The 22,647-nt window shown below is 47.9% G+C and overlaps 1 protein-coding gene across 18 annotated transcripts in view; it reads right to left on the bottom strand.

Moving 5' to 3' along the window:
- NCAM1 (neural cell adhesion molecule 1) overlaps positions 1-22,647 on the bottom strand; it is a 314,823-nt gene that overhangs the window by 26,227 nt on the left and 265,949 nt on the right. For 5 of the 18 annotated variants that reach the window (XM_043579341.1, XM_043579347.1, XM_043579348.1 and 2 more), the window contains exons 9-18: positions 21,111-21,140; positions 16,785-16,935; positions 16,265-16,449; positions 15,801-15,897; positions 15,311-15,481; positions 13,443-13,574; positions 12,310-12,324; positions 8,046-8,093; positions 6,356-6,397; positions 3,106-3,108 (exon numbers count right to left, since the gene is read on the bottom strand). In XM_043579341.1, the coding sequence (XP_043435276.1) occupies positions 3,106-3,108; positions 6,356-6,397; positions 8,046-8,093; positions 12,310-12,324; positions 13,443-13,574; positions 15,311-15,481; positions 15,801-15,897; positions 16,265-16,449; positions 16,785-16,935; positions 21,111-21,140 (874 nt within the window). Of the gene's footprint in view, positions 1-3,105; positions 3,109-6,355; positions 6,398-8,045; positions 8,094-9,990; positions 9,994-12,309; positions 12,325-13,442; positions 13,575-15,310; positions 15,482-15,800; positions 15,898-16,264; positions 16,450-16,784; positions 16,936-21,110; positions 21,141-22,647 lie in introns of all 18 variants that reach the window. The other 13 variants (XM_043579352.1, XM_043579353.1, XM_043579358.1 and 10 more) reach the window with 8 other exon arrangements.

Raw genomic sequence — 22,647 nt, 5'->3', positions numbered from 1 at the left:
AGTACAAAGCTCCTGGGAAGCCCTAGGGAAACGGGCCCTTTGCAGAGCCCCCGGCCTCTGCCCCCAGGATTCGGGCCGACACGCGTCACTGCCTCCCCTCTGCAGACCCTTCACGCTAGCTCTCTACCCTGTAACCGCCAGTGCGGGGAATCCTTAAGAATAAAGGCAATTAGAGCAGAGCCCTGGTGAAAAGTCTGTGTCGACCTGCCAGAGACCGTGGCAATCCAGACACACAGCTGTAAAAAAAATAAATAAATAAATAAAGGAAGGAGTGGAAGGGGTGGTTAGTGATGTTTTCAATCTAAGAAGGAAGAGTGGGTGTTAAGGAGCTTAGTTCACCAGAATCAGCATGTCCTAGTACGAGAGGCAGTGTCAGTAGCTAAAGAAAAGAAGATCATTATGAATGGGGGGGGGGGGGGTGATCCATGCTAAAACATGCAGCACACAGACAGAGGGGCGCAGGGGGCTTCTCATCACACACATGCTGGCGGTGGGGAGGGTGGGGAGGCCCGTTTACTTACACAGAGTCCTCATAGGTGACAGAGTCATTGGAGGAAGGAGGCCCGGCCACGACGAGGTGCCGTGATATTAAAAATCAACTTGGCACGGGAGCATCTTAGCTCACCACAGCAACCCCACTCCTGGGATCCTGGGACAGGTGCCTAAGTTTCCCCATCACGAACCCCTATTTGCAAAGCTCTACAGGTTCAGGACTAAGGGAGCCAAGGGCATGGCGTCCAATGCCTGTTTTCACCTCCCTTCTGACCCCATGCTGCCGAACCCAGTCAACACTGTGGACGGGAACCTGAGATTTACACAACACGCAGCCTGTGTCAAGGGCATCCTAGAGGCAGTGTGTGTGTGCATGCGCGTGCGCGTGTGTGGAGGGGGCAGTGGTGGAACAGGAACCGGATTTCATCACCTGTCGGATGTACACCCCTCTGCCGGGAGATGCACCTGCTCACTTACCCATCCTCAGGCCCCACTCACCTGAAAGCCTTGCTAGTGTTCAGAGAAAGGAGGCAAGCACTGTTTTTCACGAAGCTTCATTTCTCTCCGTGAATTTTACTCGCTACGACCCTCTCCAGTCCCTTAAATTGTATTATTAAGGGCCATTTCTGGCTGCTTGCTGCTCATCTGAATAATGAGTCCTCCGCCTGTCCCTTTGCAAATGGTAAGAGAGGGTCTGTCACAGAAGGGAATGTGGTTTGACAAGGCGGTAATCATACTTTCGAATTCTACAGGCACTTTAACTGATTTTTTTTTTTTTTTTTAGCACTGGCCACATTTTTACTGACACCCAAGACCATTGCTACAGTGCATTTCTGGGGCAACCGCAGGAAACATCTTCAAACATTTGTCTGGCTTAGAATGTCTGGAAGAGATCTCTGTCCAGAGGGGTGGATCTGTTTCAACCTTGCTCATGTTGTACTCTGCTTCGTCCTGAATTCTAGCACTGCACAGAAATAACCAAACTTGTTTTTAAGAAAGAAACGAATGGATTTCAACCCAACACCTCACCCTTCAGATCTCAGGGAGAAAATCCGGGTTTTCCCTTGGAACAGTCATCTCAAGTCTTTAGAAGAACACAGTCCCCCTCAGAGAAATAATGAAACCACAGGATGTGGAGTGAGACTCGGGAGTTTAGAAAATCTTAGGCTCCCAGTATCCCCTACCCTAAGGTTCACAGATTAGGTTGCCTTTTGAAGGTAGGTCAAAGTCATTAGCACGTCAGATGTTCCCCTGCTTTGGGGACACACCCACTTAATTTCAGACAGCGTAAATACCACACATCTTTTTGGAAGTGACAGACGGCTCCAACCCAAGACCTCGTCCAGGAGTCTGGTTGTAAACGGGACTCAACATGGGCACAGTGACCACACCCAGAAAGCTGACATCCTCAGAGGTGGTCAGTGTGCAGGATGAGCAAGAGGGAGCATCCACAGGGCTCACACGCACAGGGGCACAAAATGAGAGGACAGACCAGGAACAGAGAACATGCATGCAACAGCTATGGATGGTTTTGTCTGTGTGAATGTCGCCCAGTCAGTTCCTTGGAGATGTGAGGCCAGACGGGGACCCCTCGCATGCACGGGCACACTGGGCGGTTATTCGTGTTAGTCTGGCTTTCGTGATCAGTGCAGCCTGTGTGTCTCAGGTTGTGATGTGACGTAACAATTTTCAGTTAGAAGAGAACAGAATGCATGTGACTCCCAGGGCAGGTTTTGAATAGGTGTTTGATTTTACAGTGGGGAAGTTGCAAGCAGAGGCTTCCTTTTCTCTTTATGGTAAACGAGAAATGTTTTCACAGGGTTGTGACAGTCACAATATTAACTAATTATTTTGTCACGGCTATGCGCTTAATTAGGCTATAATTTTATTTCCTTTGCTGCAAGGGTCAATCATGTGCTTCTTGATTACAAAGAGATCTCCAGTCATGGTTAACTGCCAACTTTTGCTTTGATTTCTAACCCCCACTGTCCAGGGGGGGAGGGTCACTCTTAAAAAGTGACACATCAACAATGCAAACTGCTTTCATTCCAAATTCTTAAATCTCTCCCTTCAGAAAGTCCTCAATTTGCATGAATTTTATGAAGCACTCTCATTGGTTTTGAGCAAATAGAACCTTTGCAATTGATACACTTCTCTCTGTAGCATTTCAGTGTCGTAAACAGATACATTTCACATTTTCACAGAAATGACTCATTTTAGAGCAGCTGTGGTTTTCAGAACTACTGGATAAAGTTAAACAACAATGTCATAAAGGTCACTGAAAAAAACCGCTTTCTGGGAAGTAATTTTTATGAACTCTCTGGTAAAAATTCAAGTTTGCAAACTGTGTGGTGGTAAATGTGGTTTTGCTGTGGATGGCAGTTTGTAGGGCCAAGTTTCTTGGAGCGAAATGTTAAACCAAAGCCTGCCACGGTATCAAATTGTCATGTCAAGGCTGCAAAGAATTGATGGATTCTAGAGGTGAACTGAGAACAAGAGGAAATCTTTCAAATGGCTTCGCTTGGGAAATCTGAGACGGGAAGAAATGAGTGGGCCCTAGGTGCCAGGCTGTGGTCCCAGGTTTATTTCCCTAATCAGAACAAAGAGTTTTACCTTCTGTTCACCAGCGTGGACGACATCATCAGCACCATGCAAGCCACATGACAAAGTCACATGATACGCACGCACATGATTGGTTGAAAGGAAAGTGGAGGAGGTCACATGGAAAATACAAAAAAATTAAAAACTGATGTAAACAATGGGCAGGGAGAAAAATCAACAACAAAATCACAGACTAAATAAAAGGAGAAATCAAATTAAATTAGCAGCATATATAGGAAACATTGGGAGGACAGTAAAACTGCCCAGAAATAGAAGGATAATAAATCGTAAAGAGCATTTGGTTAACGACACCAATAAGCATTAGATACGGCTGCAACACTGCATATTAATACCACATCAAGGAGTATGTAAACTTATTTGGAAATAGGGAGGTGTTTCTGCCGGGACCCAGATGTCAAAGTCAATCCAGGAGACTGCTGAAGGAAAAAAAAAAAAAAGCAAGTTATTATTCACAGATTCCAGAAATCTCTCGGCATCCTTGGGAAACAAGGGCAATCAAGGAGAACATGGGTCGTGCAGGAGAAGTCTCCAGACTGTGTGTCCTGTAAGAACAAAATATTATGTTACACTGAGAAAAGCCATTGCCTGTTTCCTTTGGTGCATGAGGAGAGGGGGAGTGGGCGCAGGCCAGAGGAGGCAGCCCTGGGGATTCCCTCCTCGCTTTCCAATTCATCTACCCGCATTATCCCGGAGCTCCCAGTGACAGCCCCGTTGAGACACCTGTGAAGGCAGAGGCTAGTCATTGCACAAAGGGACGAGGTTTCCTTCTGGTGGTCAAGACAGTGGCTCCAACAACACTGAGGAGCGAAACTGAATGGACCCCCTGGCCCCATGAGCTAAGACTCTGACCCTGAGCAAGTGCTTGGGCATTGGTGGACATAGTTATCTCTCCAGACTTGTGGCTGCACTTGATAAGATATGGATTTGATTGTGATCATTAAAAAAAATGTTTGGATTTGTCCACGTTCCTTTTTGTCATCTGTTGTATTTATACTCTAATTTGTTACTGAATGACCTGCCTTGTCCAAAGGCACTTTGGGTTTCCTGCCTTCACTTGCACAGGCCAGGGGAAGATCAGCGAACTGCCAGTTGAAGCTAAGAGAAGGGCAAAGAGGGGAGGCGGAGAGATCTTTCTGTCCAGAGCACGACCACTGCTTAAAAATAATGCAAGAGAAATATGCTTCAGCCCCGTTACATATTCTTGACGCTCTGAGCGGATGGAGGCTGTGCTTCCTACTGTCTGAAACTGTACAGGCTCTGGCACATTCCAACCAAGGGTATCCTGCGGGGATTACATTCACCTGATCAGTTTCTCTTTTGATTTTATCTAGGACACCTTCGTTCACTCAGAAGTATAAATGGATCAGCACACACACACACACACACACACACACACACTCCATAGCAAAAACAGAAGACAATATTTATTTTCATCCCTATTGATTGGCTGACGATCGATGGATCGTTGTACGCATCTAGCTACTCTGCTCTTAGCTCCACTGTATTCACACGTGCTACCTTTTGCCTTATTGTTGAGGAATGTGCTCATGCCAAATACAGGCTGCTGCCCAAGTGTGATGGTCTTTCCTTCATCCCAGTATCCACTGGGACTTAAATTTAGGTCAGTAGTCCAATGGCGCATGCGCGCGCTCACACACACACACACACACACACGACACTTTCTTCTCTTTGATGTCACTTTCTAGGCATTTTATCTGTGGACAGAAACGTCTGATGTTTAAAACGTAAACATCTGTCAGGGGAGAACACCTAATTCCTCCTTAAGGATAAATCTGGATTCAAGGTTCCAGGGAGGACCAATCTACAGTGAGACACCTTAAGTATGACCGAGCTGTGCAAATGCATTACATAGCCTACAATGCCAGGTCCACACACCACACCAAGCTGGGAAGACCAGGAACACGGCTGTTAGAAGAAGAAAGGGTGCTATTAATTGCATTCTTTTTCCCAAATGCAAAAAACAAACAAACAAAAAACAATCCACCCCCAAAACAACCCATCATCTGAGTGAAGCCCGCACAAGCACAGTTCCATGTCCCCTGCTCTGCTCTGCCGACAAAGTGAAACCTGAAAAGCATCAGGAATTAAAATTCATTGCAGCACACACACAGAGAGAACACCAAGAAAGCAGACCCTCAGCTATGTTCTGCAGCAGAGAAAAGAACCATTTCATGCAACACACAGAACCAGGAAACTCTTTTCTTCTCTGTTCAGTTATGTATCAGAAACCCTGGCCCTGGGAGCGGGAGCGAGTGGGAGCTATATTTTGCATACATGCTTTCTGCCTTCTCTGGCTACTGCTCAACGGATGCATGTCATTTCTTCCTGTGCACTCAGAAATATAGGATCTAAACCCCCACATGGCCATGGAAACCGCTGTAAACACACACACACACACACACACACACACACACACACACAGGGGATCCTGTTGACTTGGGACTTAAGGCCTAATACACAAGCTCACCTCATTAGAGCATTATAAAGGCAAGCTTGGAACATGTCACAGTTGTGATGAAGTGTAATGTTTTCCACAAGTCTGGCCCCAACTGTACCCTCAGCAGATGAATTCCAGAGCTCTGATCTGGACTCTGGGTAACAAACTTGAGGGGGCTTGGCTATGCTTCCTGGGGCCACCATTTTCCTAGCTCTGAGGAGGAGGGCTGTGAGGAGGCCTCTGCCCCCCTGTGCCCTGTGCATTCCTTATGACCCCTTGCCTTGCCTCAAGGTGCCACGAAGCAGGGCATGCTGTCAGGAAGTAGCAGCTCCTGCCCTCTCTGCTGCCCCCTTCACCTCCCACCTCTCTATTTTTCTCTATTCCTTCCCTTGTTCTCAGTCTTGGCAACGTGCGCGTGCGTGCGTGCGTGTGTGTGTGTGCATGTGTGCCACGCTTCAGAGGGGAGGGACAACTAAAGCGGGGAAGAGATGCTGTTCTTTTGTCTCCTTGGTGTTTCTCTAATCCTATTCTGTTGTTTCACACAAAGGGAAATTTGGAAAACTCTCTTCATGCAGAATGTTCTTCACATAATCACCCCAGCTCTTCCTGGTCTCCTGGCCACGCAGACAGCATGCGTAGGAAACCACACCAGGCGGAGAGCCTCCATGCATTCACAACTGTTACTGTTAATACAAGGGACAATGTCAGGCAGCACCGTGACCCAGAAGTCAGCTCGGCAACAAGCAGCAATCTGGCCAAGAGCCGCCATAACTCTATACTCACTAGACGGTTCTGTGGTTGGGAGGGCAGGAAGAGGCCAGGTTGCTATGGAAACACGAAGGGCAGACAGGGCACAGAAAGGTGAAGGAGAGAATGGAGATATAAATTATATTCATAAGTAAACATATGAATGTGTTTATATACATATATAGACATTATTATAAAGAAAAGCAGGGGATATTCTCTCATTTCCTCCTTCCCTGATTTATCAGTGTAAATACAGAGATTTTAAAAAAAATTATCAGAGATCTTGCTGACAAATCACTCTCCTGTGGTGAGAAAAAACATATTTACTCATTTACCCTCATTTACTCTGACCACAAATTCCAGCTACTATGTGCTGGGTACTGTTGTCTTGGGTTTTTCATACTTAGTCTTGAATTTTCACAGATACCTATGAGACAGGTAGAATCTATCATTTGAGAGATACGAACTCTGGCGTTCAGGAGGCTGAGTGACTCATTCAGGGTCATGGAGCTGTGCAAAGAGGGAGCAGACATGGGATTTGAACCCAAGGCTGTTTCTGGTTCTCAAGCCTGAATGCCTGCTGTTCCAGCCACTGCCGGGACATCACCACCTGGTGTGGCGGGGCTGTTTCTAAGCCAAACAGATTCAACAGGCGGCTTCTGAGTGAGGGCCTGAGTTGCCTCCTGAGGCTGTGCCCAACGTGCAGCAGCTTCTGATACTCGAGGGAAGATACAGCCAGGTGGGCGGTGCCTGCCCCCTGCCTGCCCCCGACGGCTGCTCTGGGCACCTGCTGGCATGACAACTTGGGCCTCATGCAGCTGCTGTCTCCCTTTGCTCTCCACGGACCAACCCCCAACACACACCAAAAGCTGGGTTCAAAACTCCGAGTCAGAGGCACAGAGCTCTCTCCTGAGCCCCCAAAGGAACAGAAGGACAGGGCAGCCAAATGAAACAAGATCATAAGTGAGCGAGGCTCAGTCAGGAATGACGAAGCCTGACGCCAACCAGGTTTGGTAGTCCTGCTTCTGGGTGGGCAAACACAGCTTGGTGAGCGCTACAATGTTTTTTTTTGGGGGGGTGGTACGGGAGGAGGGCCATTTACTCATCCTATTTTATGGAAGAGAAAAACAAGGCTCACTTGTGAAGGGTTAAGTAACTTGCCTGAGCGCCTACGGCCAGGCACATCTGTGAGCAGACACTGTTTATTTTCCCACAAATATTTACGAGACAAGTATGCATTTATGGAGAAAGTGAAAGCTACAGGCCTCGCTATCTAATTTCAGTGTCTGAATCCAACTGTGCCAATTAAAATGAAGGGTGAAAACACAACACCCCAAAGCATTTCTTATGACCCTGCCGAACAGATATTTTCCTTGGCAAATTCCTTTGGTTTCTCCGAATGTCAGCTTGAGTCCAGCCTGGGAAGAATCCTGAGGACAGGGCCCGGCTGGGCTGCACCGGCCCCGGGGAAGCCTGGCCGCACGATTTTCAGTCCAGAGCAATGCCTGTCACTTGCCTACTCTCCATCTGGGGGTGTGGGCGGGGGGTGGCGAATGTGGGACGCTCTGTGCCTTCCTCTCTTCTCATTTGCTTCTCTAAAACCTAGTGCTGCTTTCTGCCAACAGAGCTGAATTATCACCTGGTGAAGGAGATAACATTACGCAGACCCACCGTGGCTGGTGGAAAAGCAGCCTGCGGAGAGACGGATGAAGAAAACGATACTCACTATTGGGATGAGACAATGGAGCGGGGGTGGAGGAGCTAGTAGGAGCCGCTGAGGAAAGAAACATGAAGGTAAAGAAAAAAAAAAGAAAAAAGAGAAGGAAAAAAAGCTCATTGAGGCACAGATACTGAATGAAAAAAAAAAAAAAATGGAAGAGTCACCCCAGGGTGTCAGTGGCAGGAGCTGAAGCGGGTTAAAGCAAGGAGGAAAAACACCATGCATGAGGGCAGGTGGCCTGCGGGCCAGCGGAGAGCAGGGCTCTCTGACTTCGGACCGCAAGCCTGTGTCTCTGCCAAGCCCCAGGGTTCAGTAAGGGACGGGGCCAGGAGCAGCAGCAGAGGCCTGCAGCCCCGCCTGAAACAAACAACCGGTTCAGCAGGACCAGCCGTCTCCATGCGATCACATGTCAGGAGGAGAGGGAACCTGGAGCCCGGCTTAAGGTGAATGTGGAAAAAAGGAGGCTTTGGCTTTTCACGTGCTAGATGTCCATATGCGCTCCTGTACAGGCCGATGTCTCCACTCCAGGCGTGTGCGTGGAGCAAAGCCTGTAAGCCTCATTCTCTAATCTCAATGTCCCAATGACACAGAAATGACCTTCCTACTCAAAGTTTACTACTGGGTGAGGTCCAGGATTGTTTGGCATCTGGATGATACTCTAAGCACCACTGCCCTCCAAAACCTTATACGGGTTCTCCAGATGCTGCTGTGAGCGTTACTCTCGCTCTCTCTTGGACAAAGGGGATGCTAAAGAGACTGGAACTAGATAAGTAACGCTCACCCCACTTTCGGCTTGGAGGACCGTCAGCGAGGGCTCATCTGAGGCATCCTGGACACTGAACAGATGTCTAGTTTTCTGCTGGCAAATATTCTGAGGTTGTCCCATCAACAATCACAAAACAAAGTTCCCTCTGGGAGCTAGATGAAAATCTGAAAAAACATCACCGTATCTCCAACACTGCCTGGGCACTCATGGTTTGGTCTTCCTTTTCCCTCCCAGATGAGGGACCTCATTAAACCACGTGAGTACAAGGTCACCGGAGTCAGAGCAAGATGGCCTACTAACTCATGGTGACTTGATGGTCTGGTTAATTCATGTGAAAGTGTATCTTTTTTACTTTTTTGGCTTCAAATGTTTGCATACCTGTCCATATTATTCTGGAAAAGGGGTGGAGTTTTATCTGTTTTAAACACAATATATTAGAATACGTTTAATTTATACTTGCAATGTGCCATCTAGGGGCAAAATTCTGTGAAAACAAACATCTCAGGATGCCTCTTTTACAAAGGAGAGACTCATTCATAATCTGTATACCCTGAAAGAAATGGTCTATTTTGCTTCACAGTTCAGAAGCAAATTAAGAGGTAAACATTCAGGCAATGAAATTCTGAAGGCGTGTGGCTCAATCACAGAGAACAGGATGCATGCTCAAATGTCACATCATCGGGTTAGGGCCTCGGCAGCTTTGACAGGGAAGCAGCCCCTCCCAAGGCAAACGGAGGTTGTGAGCTTTCCACCGTGACAACACGCAGACATCTGGCTTAAAAAGACGTGAATCAAGGACATCTTTCCAGGCTGCAATTCTATTTGCTTGTTTGGAGTCACAGCTGCCTCGTTACCTTCACACACATGTACGAACGGGACACAAAGGAATCTTCAAACAGGTGAACCATGCTTTCTAATATGGCAGCTCAGAAGCAGGAGCTCTCTGAGGTTACCTGTGGCTTTGGCACGTTCATGCCCCCGAAGGTGGGTAAGTCTGTTAGGGAGCCAGGAGAGCAACCCCATTATTGGCACATCTCAAGGAACTTCAAGAGATAAACTAGTGTAAAATGCACTGGCTTTCACCTACTGCCTCCTAACCAGGGGGTGGGGGACGGAGGATGGGGTAGGGTGTCTGGCAGCAATGACTCTCTCTGTTCAGCATGACGGCGTGTTGACCCTGGGTACCTTCTCTCCCTTGGGGTGAGTGTGCACCTAGGGCCTAACTCCAGCATCACGGGCTCAGGCTGTCCACGTGCACCCCAACATTACAGGAGGGGAAAGCACTGCCAACAGGCCAGACGAGCCGGTGTCAGAAACCAACGCTGCTGGTTCTTGGGCTTGGTGTAAGCATTCAGCTAAACTGGTGGCTGATTTCACACAAGCTTTGTGCCTTCTGAGGGAGGGAGAACTCAGAGAAGTCCTTCCTAAAACGTGCCCTCACTTGCCAGTAGCAGTCAGTCAGTGGGTTTTGTCTTGGGCGTGATAGATGCTGGAGTCGCCCTTCCAACTGTATTCTTCTTCAGGATGGGTCTGGGTACCCCTGGGGCCAGGCCCTCCCTTCAGCCCCTCTAGGAAGGTCATGAGGGTACAGGAAATACCATAATAACCAACTGTAGTGAGCGTATGATGTTCTCACATGTACGCTGCCTCTTATCCACTTCAAGTTCTTGACAAAGGCACTCAACGCTAAGGCTGGGCCACGACTCTTCTTATCTAAGAGGAGTTTTTTTTTTTTTTTTTTTTTTGTAATTCTTTAGGCCATAACTTATTAGATAATTGAGAAAACTGACTTTGCATGCCTCTAGCAATGCCTGCTGCTGGATCGTTCATGACCTACTTGGAATGGACAGCTGACCACACCATTTTCCAAAGGGCCTCTTGGAATCTGGGTTAATTACCCACTTTCCTACTAGCAGATAACAAACAATGAGGTCTAGAGGTCTCTCTCTTTATTTAAATTAAACACCGACTTTTAAAACATAGCATCTGTTTAAGAAATTCTTTACCTTTACAAGGGCTGAGCTGGCAATGAATGAAAATCTCTTACAGGCTTTGAACTCTAAGACCCAGTTACTCTGATTCGGTACTCAAACCCCAAGTACTAGTAAGCAACTCAAAAGGAGGCCTCATCCCAGCCTTCCTGTCTATGGTGTACCCAAGCCACATCCATTTACTGGTCAAAATTCAGAAGAGTAGAAGCCCAAACTGAGAGTAAAGATCCAGGAGCAAGTGCTCTCACCTTCAGAGCTGCCCCTTCTGCCCCTTCTGAGTTTGCTCGGGGCCTGGGTGCCAAGGGGAGCTGACAGCTGTCACTCTTAACCTGACCACTCCAATCCCCAATCCTGACTCTTTCCAGAACCGGTTCATTCAGGAACTAAGTCTGCTGAGATCATGGATTCAGCGCTTGCTGAAAATCTCCGAACGCCTACACTGAGCTACTTAGTTTCTGCTGTGGCTGCAATATTTCTGAATAAATTTTAAAAAGATAAGCTTCCCTGAGTGCCTTTCAGGAGCTAGGCGCTTTTTATGAAAAGAGTGTGCAGTTTTCCGAATACCTTTTCTTGTGAGTCTCTCTGGGTAACACTGAACTCAGCCTAGGAAGCAAGGGGCAAGCGTCAGCGGGAGTGAGGCTTGGGGGGCCATCTTATAGCCCAAGATCAGACCCCTGTCCCCGCCCTCGCCCCCGCCACTGTGGAGGCGGTGGGCTTCTGTAGCCCTTGCTCCTTAGGTTCACTATTTACAGCTTACATGTCCTTCCCACGGAGAACTCCCCTCCCTATATGCTTGGCAGTGAAGATACTAAGGAGCTGGTCAGTCTTTTCCAAACGTGGAAATGTGGAAATGTACACTGCAAATAACCTCCCTCTAAAGAACACAACTGACTGCAAGTGGGGATTTAACCCCAGCAGCTGCCTGCAGCACCTACCTGGGACTTGGGAGCCAAAGCTCATGTTACCCTTTACAACTGCGGCTGCTGCTTGGGCCTCCTAGAGCCCCCCAGCTGCCACAGACAGAAAGGGGAGGCACTACGAGCTCGAGTCTTTTATCTCCTCAAGGCAAAAGCGCAAGTCCTTTCAGCTGCTTTTCCCTGTGAAGGGATTCTGAATCCCTGGTGTGGCTGCGGTCACTTCTCTGGCATCCTGGCAGGAGGTGAGGCGGTGCTCTCGCGTGTTACTCAGAGACCGCCTGCAGACCCACCTTGCTTAGCTTGGCGCGCAGCGGCATTGCCACGGGGAGTCATCACACACAGAAATTAATCGATCAACATAATTTCGAAGGACACAGAAATTGCATGCTCTACAACAGGACGAGTGTTAGCCTCTTGGAGGAACCTACAGACATTAACAGGAGCACAACTAGACCAAGGTCAGTGTGGTTAGGGCCCGGACAGCATCATCTACTTCAGCCTAGGGGACGAAAAAGGGACCAGAACTAAATTAAGAACTAGGACTAGCAGATGTTAACACTATAGAAACAGATAATGAGGTATGAAGAGGCACTTACGTGGAAGAGGGCTGTCTGCATTTCCCATGGATGGAACACAGACGATAAGAAAAGACAAGAGACAGACCCAAGGGGGAAAAAAAAAAGATGTAAAAGAAATGAATAGACTCAGGACAGCACATGGAATTGGAAATTCAAATTATCATGTTATTTCAAATCCAGAAAGAAGCAGTTCCTGCAGAAAGAAGATGAGACAGGCCTGCTTCTGCAAAAGGTAGGGGGACTGCTTGCCGGCCTCTGGCTTCAAAGAGAAGGAAGCAAGGGATTGCCCTGCGTGGCTTTTCATCCCAGGAACGAGAGAGGACCCAGGGATCCCTGTGACCGCTCAAGGAGTCGGGCTGTGCTGCACCTGCTATAGCTGGGAGGATGCACGGTCCTCCCAGAGGTTTTGGGCTATGGAGGGATATCAGCAGAGCCTGGCCTTCTGTGGGACAGCGGGGAAAGCGAGGCAGGCAGAGGTGAGGGAAAAGGGAATGATGGAGGAAAGCGGTGCCATCCTGAATGGATCAGGAAGAAGCGCCTCTCTGGAAAGAGGCCCCAAGGGAGGGAGACCCTGACGCGTGCTCCTGGTGGGAGGGAGGAGGAGCAGAAGAGTCAGGGGCCTCAGCCACCCTTTTCCCTCGTGCACTGCTGGGCTCTTGCTCCTGCACATACATCGCACAGCAGCCCCTGCATTTCCGTAACGTCATCTCTCTGCTGTGCCAAAAATCCCACACCTAATTACACGAACCATCATTGTCTTTACCCTCTTCCTTCAAGTCACGGGGTGCTTTAGGGCCTTTGTGACCTGTGTCCAAAAGCAGTGTCTCCCAAATCCCTCCACAACATGCCTCTGCGTCTCTGCCCGCTCCCTTTACGATGTGTCAGGGGCTTCCTCCCTGGCTGTTATTCTAACAGGAGGGACCCGCTACTGTGACAGTGTCACCAGGCACTTTGGGGAAGAGAACAGAAGGGGCTGGGCATCAGCCATCACTGAGGGCCAAGGAACTAGGAGGTGGGACCTCCTGGAGCGGAGGAAGCTGAAAGACAAAAGCTGTCATCCAAACCATGGATGGGGCAGCTCAGGGTCCCCTCTGCCCCTGAGGAGAAGAGGGTGGGGATGGGGAAGAGGCAGGGCAGCTGCTTTTACTTACGGACTGGCTGCGTCTTGAACTCAGAGGCTGTGCTGATCTCCCCCAGCCCCTTGCCGTTGAGGGCCGCCAGCCGCACCGCGTACGTCGTCTCCGGCTTCAGGCCCACGATGGTGACAATGCCCTCCATGTTGGCTGTTGCGAGAATATGAGAAGGATCACAAAGGGTGGAAAGCCCATTAGTAACATGGCGCAGCCGCTGTGGAACGCAGCATGGCAGGTCCTCAAGAAATTAAACATGGCATTTCCATGTGATCTACGTCTGGGTATATCACAAAAGAATTGAAAGCAGGAAGTGGAACAGATACTTGCCCACCCATGTTCAGAGTAGCACTGTTCACAATTGCCAAAGAGAGGAAACAACCCAAGTGTCCATCAATGGACGAGTGGAGCACACGGTGTGGTACTGATACAGTGGAGTTTCAGGCAGCTTTAACACGGAATGAAACTCACTCGGACACATGCTACAATGTAGGTGGACCTTGATGACATCAGGCTAAGTAAGCCGGACACAGAAGGACATGTTCCACTCATCTGTAGTAGTTAGAATAGTTAACTACAAAGAGACAGGAAGTAGAATGGTGGTTGCTGGGGCTGGAGGGAGGTGGGAATGGGGAGCTAGTGTTTAACGGGCACTGCGTTTAGGATTATGAAAAAATTCTGGAGACGGATGGTGGGGATGGTTGCACAATAACGTGACGGTACCTAATGCCACTGAACTTGACACTTAAACATGGCTAAAATGGTAAATTTCACATTCCACATATTTCACCACAACAAAAATAGAATCAGAATGTTGATTATATTTGAATTAAATATATATATACTTTATATATATATAATATATATAAATTATATATATATAATATATGAATTATATATATATTTTATATATATATATATAAAGGGCAGGGGAGGGTGGAATCCAGCTTGTAGCAATGACCAAAAAAAGAAAACAAAGCCAGTTGGACTTTCACATGGGGTCGACTTGCCATAGAGCTGGTGTGAGGTTTCAGAGGGAAGTTGGCAAGGTAAAGAGATTGTTTTCTTCTGGCTCCAAATGGACAGCCCAGAAACTCCTCAGGTTCCCCACCCCCCAAAAGCTGAAGGAGTGATGGAGGCTACCTGGTGAAATAAATTCTCAGTAAAAAGGGCCGGAAGGCAGCCACCCTTGTTACCACATACCGGACCGGGATTAAAACTTTCTACGGAAACAAAAAGTACTTCACTGGTGTATAAACCCCGCAGGGAGAGTTACACACGGTTGTATACTCGGTCTTCAGGGCAAAATAGTCCAGGCTCAAAATCTTCAAACTGTAGAAATCCAAGGGTCATTTTTAAAATTTTAGTTTGGAAATCTATCACAGGATGAATTTAAGAGCAGACTTGTCTCTCTGGCAATTTGTTGTGTGGTTAATACCATCATTACAGGGCAGCCCCTGAGTACACCAAGCAAGATGGATGGGTGACGGCAGAGAACCCCCAGCCCGGATCACCCACAGGTGCAGGGCAGGGGCGGTCTGGACTCATCCAGTTGTGCTTAGCACCTAAGTAGGGCTTCTGCTTGGAGCGTGCTTGAGATGGCCTCGTCTTAGCGTGTCCTGAGAAGCAGGTTCTGACGTACCAGGGGACAGAAGGCCAACACTTCCAGAGGAGATGTGACCGTGCCCGAATTCCAGAGGGACAGGGATGGTGCTGCGGCATAGGATCACGGACGGATGGCAGGCTGTGGCATCTGGCTTCCTCAGCAGGTGACAGCGATGTGCCATTCTACCCGGGTGGGCAGTCAGGGGCCCGGCACCAGGGGTGAGTGTCTGCCCAGCACCGAGAAACCCATCATTCTAAAGGAAACGCCGACTCTTCCCACTTACCCTCCTTGGCATCATACCACTTGAAATGCCACGCTTCTTCGCCCACTGCTCTCCACTCGGCCTTGTATTTGAGGATGGGCACACCACCTGTGGCCTCTGGTTCATCAAACTGCACCTGTGCTGTGCTGGAGTACGGCTCCACCTGGTCGATGGACGGTGAAGATGGGGTGTCTGTGGGGAGGGCACATATGGAGACCCAGGTGAGCCCGACTAGGTCCAGGACATGACTCCCAGTCACAAAGCATGTCTCTCGTTTGTACTCATTCTTGGGAATCTCGTCACCCGTCTCCCGTTCCCCAGCCCGCCTCACCCTATCATTCCCTCCCAACATGCGCCGTGCCCACACCCTTGAACCTCCATAGGCTCCTTGCTTCCTGACCCTCTGTCTTTGGCTACCCTGGCCCTCTCTTCTTTTACTCTCTTAGCGTCACCGAAGGGCATGGACTAGGCCAGCAAAGATAAGGCTGGTACAGCCATCAGGGATGCTCACCTGCTTGGACAAGGATGAATTCCAAAGACTCCTGTCCAATGCGGTTCACTGCAGTACAGTTGTAATTTCCGAAGTCATTTTCAGAGTCTGGGGTCACCTTTGGAAAGGAGGAACTTGTGGGTTACAAGTGTCCCACAGAATGGTCACTGATGCAGATCTTTGTTTACTGAATTAATTTGTAAGGAACAGAACAAGTAAAGCATGAACGATTAGCTCCAGCCCAGCCTTAAGTCAGAGAGAATCGCCAAGGGGCTAGTGAGAGGCACGTTCGGCCTCCCAGGCTGTGACCTAGTCCCAGGGAGAGAGAGGGGAGCAGGGCTGAGACTCAGTTTCTTCTTCTATGGCTCCCCTGGTCCGGACACGTGGGAGAAGCAAGAGAGAAGATTTTAGCTGCAGAGGGCAGCCTATCTATCCATAGTCAGATTGTGCCTTCTCCACCCTCCCCTGTCCCCACCCTGACTCACCTCCAGGTAGCTGGCGGAGGGGGTGTTGTAGATCTTGATATTGCTGTAATTGGAGCTTGGCAGCAGCTGGCCATCCCGGAACCATGAAATTGTGGCGCTGGGGTAGGCAAATACCTCGCACGTGATGTTCACCTGGTTCCCCTCCCACGTGTAGACAGCCACAGGGCCCTGCAGCTTCGGGGCATCTGCAAGGAACGGCAATGCCCATCAGGAAGACCACCACCACCAAGGAGCTCCGTGCACCCTGTCTCCTGGCCCTGGCAGGGTGTGTGTGCCCTGAAGCAGACCCAGCTCCAGGACACGATCAAGCCCAGGCTGGTGTAGCAGTCCTGGGAGCTGCGTGGGAAGACAGAAGCGCCTGTGGGCTTGTAAGAAGCCTGGGGAGGTGGGAGGGACAACTTGGGGACAAGGGGTCTGGAAGGGCCCAGGGCAGGGTGCAGCTCAGGTCCTGGCTGCTGTCCTCCCCTTTCATCCTGACCCCACACGGCCCCCTCCCCTCGTTTTTCCAGTCACTGCTCACATTGCACTTCGAGGTACATGGACTGGGAGTCCTGGCCGATGGTGTTGCTGGCAGTGCAGATGTATTCTCCCGCGTCTGTGTACTGGATGCTCTTCAGGGTCAGAGATGACACACGGGCATGGCTGCGCACCACCATGTGCCCATCCAGAGTCTGCCAGGAGGGAAGGGAGAGCGTCAAAGTCCGAGGCAGGGTGGGGGGCGGGGCAGGAGACCGGGCCACCCCTCGTCTGGGACCAGTCTCACATCCTCTCCCCAAATCGTGCCAATGCCTAACTTTCACTTTAGGTACCTGGTAGTGTGGGAGGCTCTGGAGAGCACCACGGGAACCTGAGTGTATCCAAAATAGAAAATGGGACTCAAGTTTATGTCAAGCAGCCTGGACTCTGTGCCAAGGTTGGTTTGGGGCAAGGACAACCAAGGTTCCCCGCCGCCACCACCCGCCCCCCCCAAGACAACCCTGTGTGGCATGTCTTAAATGGAAGTGAAAGTCCTGGCTAGCAGATACTCCAGCAGCAGCAGCCTTGCTCCATGGGATTCTGGGAAACCTGCACCCCTATGCTTTCCTCCCAGGAGTCTGCCCGTCTGCCAGTTCCACAGTGCAGGCACGCATAATGGGAAATCCGAATGTGCCAACTGCAAGAAATTATGCAAGAAACCTATATTTCTGCAGATGCCTCACTTTCCTGAATGCTTAAAAGTAAAATAATTTCATTCAAGAGAAAGTCCGACAACTCAATGATCAGGAGCTGGTGAGGGGTAGCTGGGTCTTCTCTCCAGGGACAGTGGCACAGAGTCTCAGGCAGATCTGGGATCCGTGACACCACACTCACCACCATTTTCTAGCCCCTAAGACCACAGTTGGCTTCCTGAGTCTCTGGAATTACAGTGACTGGTCAAAAAGGGAATAAGCATATGACCCCTAGGCAATGGGTACTGTAATATTTCCAAGGGGCCTTTGCCTTGACACTCTAAAATGGTTGCTGGCCTAGTCTGGGCATGTTGCCCAAGTTCAAATCCTCAAGAAAGTTGGTAATCTGAAGAAGGAGTCTTGCTCCTCGTAGGCTGGGCTACACTCTTATCTCCAGCATATGCTATTCTGTGGAGATGGACAGGTGAGTGTTCTGCATATGGCATCTGTCATCCATGGGGTTGAGCCTTTAGGGAATCGAACACCTGCTTCAGATTCTTTTGACACGCTGGTTTGGAAGCCTGGGACTCAGAACTGCAATGCTGTCATACAGCAGCCAGTTTAGGCAGCTCAAAAGGAAGGTCCCATTGGCCTTGTGGGGCAGTCTCCACAGATCTGCCCATCACTAATGGACCTAATCCATCTCAGGCATTTAAGCCCCACTGAGGTTCTCATATCTGGAAGTTGGAATACCACTGCTGGCAAGGAGGCAGAGTGCTGAACAAAATCATCACTGCCTACCTCTGTGAGGGCCACCCCACTCACAGAGGAGTGCCCAGATGCCCATAGCTCTCAACTCCACCTGAACCATAAGTCTGCCAGGCTAAGTGGTTGAGGAGATGCCACACATTAGTGAGAGATGACAACAGACAGATGTGGAGCACTTGGCTAGTAAGCCTTGAGACATCCAGTTTGCTGAAGATACTGGGTCCTCGGACCCCCCATATCTTGTGGGCTGACAGGGTTGTCCCAATATTCCCAAGTGGTGACTCCCATGAGCCATATAAATTTTAACCCATCAGATCTAGTGTCATCGAAAACATGAAGCTACACCAGCAAGTATCTCTAAAGAGCTGACCTGATCTGCTTGTCACTTCTGTCTGTCCCCAACAGAGCAGGACAAAGGCAGAAAGGATTTGAGGACCACTCCCCCCTGCCCCGCCCCACCCTTTTGGTTATATCAGTGAGAACACAGGTTCAGCTGCTAGTGATACCAGCCAGTGGCTGAGCAATGACTGTTTGTCATAGAGGCACAGCTTGTCCTGGGCCCAGCACCCACAAACATGGAAAACTGACCGGATCTTTGGGAAGTCAAGAGAATATTTCCACAATGGAAGAAATATTGCAGCAAAAGATGAAAAGAGAGTCGCGGAACTAAGAGTAGGACAGTAACAAATCACAATGAAACAGGGCATGAGCAGTCTTTACTCAGAATATTCTAGAAAAAGGTTGAAGAGAAGCTTGGGAAGTGGTTTCATTGACAGCTATACTCTTCCCCCCTTCTATGTGTTCTAAATTTCTCTGGAAAAATTTTCTCATTTAATGTTGTCAACAGACCAGTAGACAGCCCTCTACAGAGAATTCTTATTTTGCAGTGGCTCGTGACAGGATTGATGATGGGAATTTGCCAGATGCCCAGTTCTCCCTCCAAGGGGAAGCAGATAGACTCCAGTGCAATTAGACTGTTTCCCTCTGAAATGTTTGACTCTCACACAGGGACAAAGTCAGGGACTGCTACCCATAAGCCATCCAGACCAGGAGTCATGCTGATAAAGTCCAGGCTTACAGAGGAAGCAGATGATCTCTGGGCAAGAAGGGAAAAACACCTGTGACAAGAAAACCCTGTTTTGCAAAAACAGCATGAAGGGCCATCACAACTATTCTTCTCATCAGAACATTTTTGTGTCCCTTCTTCTAGGTAAAAGTGCTAATTCTCAGAGCTTACAGAACGAAACTGGCCATAACCCAGTAACCTTCTTTGGAGCTCATCTGGACTTACGGTTTTCATCTCTGAATGAGACAAACAGGAGGAAATTCTGAGCCCCAGGGGTGGCACTCACTTGAAAGTCAATTATGTCCAAAGTGAGATACTCAAGATAAGGATAGTTCTAGAAAACGGAAGTGAGTTGTCTGCTTTTCAGGGAGTAAACCTAGGACTTCCACTTATAATAATAATTCTCTTAACCTCCCTTAATGCTCCCTGATAAATCTCACGTCCCCCTCCAGCCAGGTCTAAATCAGAATGACAGGGGAAGATGTAGAAGGTCAAACAGAATGAGATCTGTAGTTACTGAGGAGTGGCTGATAATTAACCCCTCTTCTCTCCTGTCCCCAATCCCAATGGGTCTGTGACTTTGGGGCAATAAAACAGCCAGGCTGGGACAGCACTAAGTGATCCCTGTGCCACAGGAGGGAGGCATTTCAGCGAGACGAGCACCTGACTATGGTCCCCCATGACATGGAAGAAGGTAGGAAACAAAGACAGCTTATTGTACACTGGATTTGATCACGGCAGTGTGTTCATGTGTAGAAACTAGGATCAGTGCCCGGGGATGGGCAGTCAACTCTTGAATATTAAACAGCATTAAATATTTACAGCCACGATCTGAACACATGAGTTATGTGTTCCGAATAATTATCACTTCTGAAAACTAAGAGGAAAGAGTTACCTAATTAAAACACAGTGTATAGGATTGCCATATTCGACATTTGTAGTATTAAAATATCAAAGTTTCCTCTGGAGAAGAGACAAAAGCTATTTTTTAAAAAATATTTATGGATTCGATCCTTGAACCTCATCTAAAGTATACTAGTTTTTATTTTGCTATCTTTCACTTACACGAATCAATGAAACAAAGATAGGCCTGATTGTAACTAGGGTCTTGAGTGTGTAACATTAAAATCTAAAGATTAATATTTAGCTTTAGTTTTCAAACAAGGTCCCACATTACCCAAATGGAAGGAAGCAGTCAGAGAAATCTCAAAAGCTAAATGCTACTGACTTCTAAAACCATTTGTGCCAAATCATGCAAATCTAATAAATTTAATTCTCTATGAAAGTAACATAGGTATGCTTAGCAATTTGGGGAAACCAAGGAGAGATGTCATCTGCATTGCTGTGACATGAAATGGGATGTGATCATTTACCAGGACCGATCATTCTAGAATAAAGCGAGCAACAAGATGAGTTGAGCTGGAAAGGGCTGAGTGGGTTTTTAGACACTAACTCTGTGACTTTATGACCCAAAGCCACATCAACCAGGTGAGAGGCAAAAAAAAAAAAAAAAAAAAAAAAAAAAAAAAAAAAAAAAAAATCTCATCATTTCAAAATGCCTGGCCTGGGAATTGGAGCGATTTATTTCTGTAAGTATAATTACCTGGAGGTGATTTTACCAGCACCAGCAAGAGAATAAGATCCAATTTTAAGAAGTAATAAGGATTTGTTCATCCACTCCCAACACAGCTTGCTTGCTCATCCTAAGACACTATCGCCAAGTAACGTCTACCACTATTGACCTATTCTTTAATCTAACTAGATGACTAATTAGTTTAGCATGTCTGGTTATTAAACTGTAATGGCGAGTTAAACTGCGATGCTTTCGAAACTAAAGACTGGCTAGTGGTCAGGTAAGCTATACCTCCTGCTTCTCCGGTCGAGTCCACGAAGCCTGGAGAGAACAAGATATAAAACACAACAAGAAAGCAGTAAAATTTTACAACATGTTGCTTCAGAGAATTGATGTATCACACTGCATTCCGTGCACATGCAGCTTCTTTTCAACTCAGAACTTTTTCCAAGGCTCACTTTCAATGGTGTGTTTATTACCCAACTGAATTTAGGGTTTAGCTTATGTTAAGCTTTCCCCACCCCCTTATGCACATTAAGATGTATAATTCAAAGGAGAAGGCTTTCCTAATCTTTGGTAGACATACACAGGGGTACCAGCAGACACAGCAGACTGCTCCTGTTCCAGAACATCTTGAATATTTCTCGTAGTTATTTCATGTCGCTATTAGTTCTGACTATAAAGTCTAGAGATACTCATAGAGTATGTTTCCTCCTTTGGATTCTATTAGACAGCTTATCACAAAAATACGAATGCCATTTTGTGCTCATGCATTTTATAATTCATTGCATGCATCCTATTAAAAATCACGTTTATATTTTCTAAAAAGGAACTAAAAAAGGAGCAGAGAGGTACATTAGGAGTGGTTAAGTATGAAGTGCTTAAAGTTGTTGATCAGGAAACTTCCAGGACACCAAATTCTGAGTGCTGTGGCGGGCTCCAGTCAGTTCTCAGGGGCAGAGGAATGCCCGGATGGCATGCAGGCTCAAGCGTGCACCATCGACATCAAACATGGCATTCACAGAGGAGGGAGTCAGCTCAGAAGCATAGAGGTTTGGGTGTCTTCCTACCCACGTCTGCATACTTTATATCTGGCACTTGGGGAACTCCTACACTTAGAGTTTTTCCGTTTTCATACTGGGTTTCAAAAACATCCTACCTGCAGTTGTTCTTTTTATTAAATGGCATGACTGCCTGGTTGTCCCTGATGTTCAGATGGAAAAAGGAGAGAACAGATACCAGAGACAAGGCAATGCAATCCAGGAAATGCAAATGGTTAGCAAACATTTAGTAGGAGTCCACTAAATGCAGAGAGCTTTTGTGAGAAATGAGGATGGAGAGGTTGGATTATGTCACGTGATGCTGGAATGAAGAAAAAAGTGAGGACAGAGGACCATGCACCATGTGTCGGTGTGCCAGCATGTCAAATGTGGCCGCCAATGAGAAGCTTGTCTGTCACATGCCAGGGCTGCATGAATCAAGACTTTTTTAAAGGGCTATCTCATATGGAGTTATTTGTTCTTCAAATCTGATCCGTCTTGTACCTCTCCCAAATCATTAGGGTTTTGTGTCGTTGAGAAGTAGTTGCGAGTAACACAACGCCTCCACTAGCCTGACCTCCTGCCTGTGTGCCCGATGGGAGTGGTAGGACATGCCTTGGCCCTGATAATTTGGTGATGGTGTGCAGTTCACTTTAAGACAATCTGATGTGCAAATATACACACATAAAACAAATTAGGATATGATTAGCCACGCTCCAGAAATTTTAAGTTCCAGGTCCTTTTAATATTCACGTTTTATTACCTCACATATGAGTCTGCAGGAATAT

Source organism: Prionailurus bengalensis, chromosome D1 (genome assembly GCF_016509475.1).
Source record: "Prionailurus bengalensis isolate Pbe53 chromosome D1, Fcat_Pben_1.1_paternal_pri, whole genome shotgun sequence".
NCBI classification, from domain to species: Eukaryota; Metazoa; Chordata; class Mammalia; order Carnivora; family Felidae; genus Prionailurus; species Prionailurus bengalensis.
Note: the sequence above shows the minus strand (reverse complement) of the source record. Positions and strands in the feature narration are given on the sequence as shown.